Below are 2,176 nucleotides of genomic sequence, written 5' to 3'. Positions count from 1 at the left end.
GTTTGTGTCATTACAACAGAAGAAACAATGTACAATGGCGATCGCTGTCCATTCATGCAAAAAAGGAAATAGCTACATATGTAAAACGATTAATTGTGATGCTGAGTTGTGGTATCCGTGATATTTAACCATACAAATAAGGAGCGCCGTATGCGACAGCAGGGGCGGCCAAGGGAGCGGCCAAGGGAGCGGCCAAGGGGGCGGCAATGTGGCTGGCAGAGTAAGTGACGCCAACAGGGCTCACTACGTTCTGCACCACAGGGCTAACAGCGGCGTAAGCGTGACTCTCCGCTGTGCTGTAGGCGAAGTTTCCTCCCAGGCGGTCGGACTTGATGATGGCGCTATCAAAGCTAGGAGCGCGGACCAAAGCAGTGGGTCCAGCCACGATGCCAGCGTTCGCGGCACACAGGACGGCAGCCAAGCACAGCAACACCTGCACAGGTTTCAAGTTCAGTTAATTTTTATTTCATAAGGTAGAGTGAGAGGGGTACGCGGTAGCGTAGTTGGTTGAGGCACTGTGCTACAAGCCGGAAAGTCGGGGGTTCGAATCCCGATGAGATCTTTTTCAATTGACCTAATCCTTCCGGCCGCACTATGGCCCTGGGGTCGACTCAGCCTCTAACAGAAATGAGTGCCAGGAATATTCTTGGAGTAAAGGTCGGCCAGCGCGTAAGGCTGCCAAACTTACCGCCATCTTTGAGCTGATTGTCTAGAAAACGTGGGACCCTCAACGTCTCACAACCCTATGGGCCTCCACGGCCTGTTACAGGGATACCTTTATTAAGGTGGGATGAATATTAGTTCACTTAGCACGCCGGCCACTATTGGGCCTATTGTGTGAGGCCCGGATGTTCGATGTGTATGAAACAGTAGGTGCAATAAGAACTTGCAGGGGAAATCGACGTAAAGTAAAGTAAAGTAAAGCTATCCCTGTAACAGGCCGTGAAGGCCCATAGGGTTGTGAGACGTTGAGTGTCCCACACTATCTAGACAATTGGCTCAAAGATGGCGGTAAGGTTGTCAGCCTTACGCGCCGGCCGCGCTTTACTCCCCAGGAAACTTATTTAATTAATTCCTGGTACTCATTTCTGTTAGAGGCTGAGTAAACCCCAACACGCAAAATATATTGTTTCGTGCCGCCAAAAAGTCGGGCGACAAGACGTCCACTGATAGGCAATGGCTGCAATAAGAATGTATACTTCAGTGGAAAACCAATTCCAGCAGACTGTTTCATAGGAATCGCCAAAACAGATACGTTTCCCCAGAAATGGAAGGATATCCATGGAAACAAATACTACTAGCGGATAAAACGGAACCCTTGAACACGATATTCACTAGTCAGTCCGAGTGCACGTTATAAAAGACGAGCTTCCACGAGATGATCTGCTCTGTAAAGCCTGTACTGACAGAGGACTTGTGTGTAGTGCAAAAGGAAGAATTTTCAATAACATGTTATATGTGCGAAATATGCACTTGACGAAAGGTCGAATGTATTCATAAGAGACAGACCCATCTTCTCGTCAGAGAGGATGTTACATAAGGACTATTACCGCAAGAGTTCAGTTGGGGGGAAAAAAAATCTCTGGTCCTGGGCCTCAAGGGGCCCGATGCCAAGACGAACTGATTGGCGGTAAACCGCAAGTTGTAAAATACCTCTGACTCTGACTCTGACAAGTCCATTTTTAGTGTAGCTCTGTCGAAGGCAGAAGCAAGCTCGCATCTGACAAAGGACAGAAGACACTTCACCAAGATCAGCAGTGCAAGTAATTGTGATAGTGAAGTTGTAAATAATTGTAATTGCGAGTGTAAAAGAGATTGTCCAATAAACGTCTTAGCCAGATCCGAGACCCGCGTAAACTTACTTGTCGCGTTACATAGTAAACACGCGACAATATGTTAACATTTTCCTTATCTTCGTGAAAAGGTGGCTAATGTTAAAAAAATTCCTGTCACTATTATTATTATTATTGTTATTATTATTATTATTATCATTATCATCATCATCATCTCTTGTCACAGGTTTATTTCCTGGTATTCCTTTTCTTGAACCAGTGATGCACCTCACCACTCAGGCTTCAAGCTTCACACTGTAGCACTTTCCGTAGTATGTGTGATGTTCTCAGGATAGCTGTTTTTTGCAGTGAATCTATGGAGTGCTTACCAGGAATTAGTTCCA

At 46.0% G+C, this 2,176-nt stretch overlaps 1 protein-coding gene across 1 annotated transcript in view; it reads right to left on the bottom strand.

Moving 5' to 3' along the window:
• Positions 1 to 47: 47 nt before the first annotated feature.
• LOC117282862 overlaps positions 48 to 2,176 on the bottom strand; it is a 3,168-nt gene continuing 1,039 nt past the window's right edge. Inside the window, exon 2 of the mRNA XM_033754265.1 lies at positions 48 to 433. Within this exon, the coding sequence (XP_033610156.1) occupies positions 125 to 433 (309 nt within the window). The 3' untranslated portion in view covers positions 48 to 124. The remainder of the gene's footprint in view (positions 434 to 2,176) is intronic.

The sequence above is a fragment of the Cryptotermes secundus genome, unplaced genomic scaffold, assembly GCF_002891405.2.
Source record: "Cryptotermes secundus unplaced genomic scaffold, Csec_1.0 scaffold465, whole genome shotgun sequence".
NCBI classification, from domain to species: domain Eukaryota; kingdom Metazoa; phylum Arthropoda; class Insecta; order Blattodea; family Kalotermitidae; genus Cryptotermes; species Cryptotermes secundus.
This window is presented reverse-complemented; position numbering and strand designations above follow the sequence as displayed.